This window comes from Sinocyclocheilus anshuiensis, unplaced genomic scaffold (assembly GCF_001515605.1).
Source record: "Sinocyclocheilus anshuiensis isolate Anshui unplaced genomic scaffold, SAMN03320099.WGS_v1.1 scaffold794, whole genome shotgun sequence".
Taxonomy (NCBI): Eukaryota; Metazoa; Chordata; class Actinopteri; order Cypriniformes; family Cyprinidae; genus Sinocyclocheilus; species Sinocyclocheilus anshuiensis.
The window spans coordinates 133,093-135,753 of NW_015547683.1; the positions used below are offsets into that span (position 1 = coordinate 133,093).

The 2,661-nt window shown below is 40.4% G+C and overlaps 1 protein-coding gene across 1 annotated transcript in view; it reads right to left on the reverse strand.

Annotated features, from left to right (window-relative positions):
• The window catches only part of LOC107703131 (hepatic lectin-like), a 1,947-nt gene extending 1,219 nt beyond the window's left edge, over positions 1-728 (reverse strand). The window contains exons 1-3 of the mRNA XM_016505662.1: positions 565-728; positions 264-354; positions 174-178 (exon numbers count right to left, since the gene is read on the reverse strand). Of these exons, the coding sequence (XP_016361148.1) occupies positions 174-178; positions 264-333 (75 nt within the window). The 5' untranslated portion in view covers positions 334-354; positions 565-728. The remainder of the gene's footprint in view (positions 1-173; positions 179-263; positions 355-564) is intronic.
• Between the last annotated feature and the right edge of the window lie 1,933 nt (positions 729-2,661).

Here is a 2,661-nt window from a genome sequence, read left to right on the forward strand (position 1 = left end):
AATAATAGATGAGCTTATGTAAAGCTTATATTAAATAGCACAAGATACCACTGTTTTACTGGTCATTTAGCTCACATTTTGTATTTAAAGCAATATATTATGCAATTAATAAATGCCTGATGGACTGATAGGCGCTGATGACATGTCTTTTTCATTTAATAGATAACTCCTACCTGGACTTGAAGCTTTTAACCAGTGTATGAGCAGCCAACACCCATAGCCACTGTCTCTGCTATAATAAGCTATGATACTTCTTTACTTGCCTTGCTGGTAGAAGGGATCCACCCTGTCAGGATTTCCCTCCACATTATCTGAGAGTTTGTTGGACTGCATTCCTTGAGGTCAGCCTATAGCCTGATTGTAAAGACAAAAATGTAAATCTGAAAATGCACAAGACAATGCCACTTCAACAAAGTTCTCTAAAATACTAGAAGTTCAAACACATAGCAATAAATCCGTTACATTCAATGCAAAAGATGCATAACCGTTATGAGCATACACACATAAACAATGAGAAAACACTCTGAATTACAGTTGTTTAATCTAAAGAAAACTTAAACTTACTGATCAACTTGTTCCCTTGCAACACATACAGTTTTCCATGGCACAACATGGGAAGTGAAGACTGTGTGGAATGGCAGGATGACGCCAGAGGGGCTGGTCCTCTCCACCCAGCCAAACCAAAGCTCGGGGTTTTCTGCCAAGAACATCCCAGCTGCCAGAAATGCATGACAAAGTAGCTATAAAATATAAATATCTTAGTGGTAAGTCAGAAAAACAACTGTGCATGAGCTCTTCGCATGCCTGTTGACTTTTTAAAGTTACACATGTCAACTCTAATCTAAAATAAATGCAGCAGCATGGCATATAAAGTGTTCCAATCCAAAGGAAATCTCATATATTATGTTATTATTTCGTTATGTCAGAGAATGCAAATTCTAGCTCGGTCTGTATGAGTGAATAGTTTCATCGAACGAGTCATTCTACCGAGTGATTTTTGCCCACTCGAAGGTGCGTTCCGATTGACAGGGTCCCTACTCAGTGTTCACTGCTCCCTATTCCCTAAGCACGGGATATCCGTTGAAGTGGATTTAGCTGACAATAATCGCTTATTTGGAACGCCCTGGAACGTCATCAAACAAAGGCAACGACGGGGTCGCGCAGATTATTATATAACATAAATAAATAGCCTATTGTAATATATTTTACTTTAAAAATTAAATACATACCCAATTATGTATCTAATAAATATAGTCAAAATTTACATGTTTAGACTGTTAACAGATTGTAGTGGTTTCATCTCACGCGCAGCTTCATAGTAACTCTCCTGAGGTTAGTCCTAAATAAAGTTAAAAAAAATAAAATGACAGAGCCTCAGCTGTTTCTCGCCGGCTTTACTTAGTTTCACCTATTCATACAATACAATATGCAAATCTAACATTAACCGCCATCAACAACATTTACACATTAACATTTATTGTAACCCCTGTCATTGACTTCCATAGTATTTTTTTCCCTACTATGGAAGTCAATGGCAACCACCAACTGTTTGATTACCAGCAATCTTCAAAATATCTTCTTTTGTGTTCAACATAAGAAAGCAACTCATACAGGTTTGTAACAACATGAGGGTGAGTAAATGATGACAGAATTTTTGGGTGAACTATCCCTTTAACGGCTCTGCTCCATCGTTAAAGGCACAGTATGTAATTTTCGCCGCTAGAGGGCGCGTATTCAAAATAAACAAAGAAGCAAAAGCGTAGTTTGATGACGTTGTGACTGAGTGTGGAATCATGGGAGTTGTCACCTTCATTTCCACAGCCGATGCAATCCGACAGGACTCGGGCAGAAATCATGTTCATCAAAAGCAGCGCTGTTTTATCATACTAGATACATTTGAAAGTTCGCTTATAATGCTACTCTGTGCGGTCGTCACCCGTCTATTAAAACGCACACCATATTAAAGCCTCTGACTGATGATGCAGTGCGCAATGAATGACAGCTGGGTGGTTTTCCCTCTCCACTTCCTGTGAAGTGATGTATCGATGTTCCCTTATTCCCCATGCCGTTCGCAGTGCCCTTCGAACTGAACATGTTCCTCCCTTCGGATTGGAATCTCACTTAAGATGGCGGAATACCCTGTGAAGTCCACTTCGCAGTCCACTTACGGTCGAATGGAACGCACAAAGACTGAGGCTGTGTCCGAAATCGCCCCCTATACCCTTAAATAGGGCACTATTTGAGGGAACAGACATTTTTAGTGGTGTCCGAAACCATAGTGGACGTTCTCGAGTGCACTCATTCAATCCCACAATGCACTGCAAAAACGAGTGTACAACCATAGACATATACATACCTAGACTCCTCATTGGCCGCTTTGAGCCGTTGCTGCGATACCTCAACGCGTCCGCCATGTTTGTGAGGGCAAGACTGCCTTAAAAATAAATGGAGGTAAACGGAGGAGCTGCGTTTTTTTCTGGATAAAAACACGATAACGTTTACATTTATCAACCGATTTCAGAGGGTAATTCTGGCCATTCAGTCATAGTTTAACTAGTACTAATACAACACTAGGCTGTGGAGGTATAGCCTACTCTCTTGGAAATGCAGAGAACAGGCTTTCTTCAGCTTTCCTTAAGGCTTGCGTTGTCCTGTTTGCAA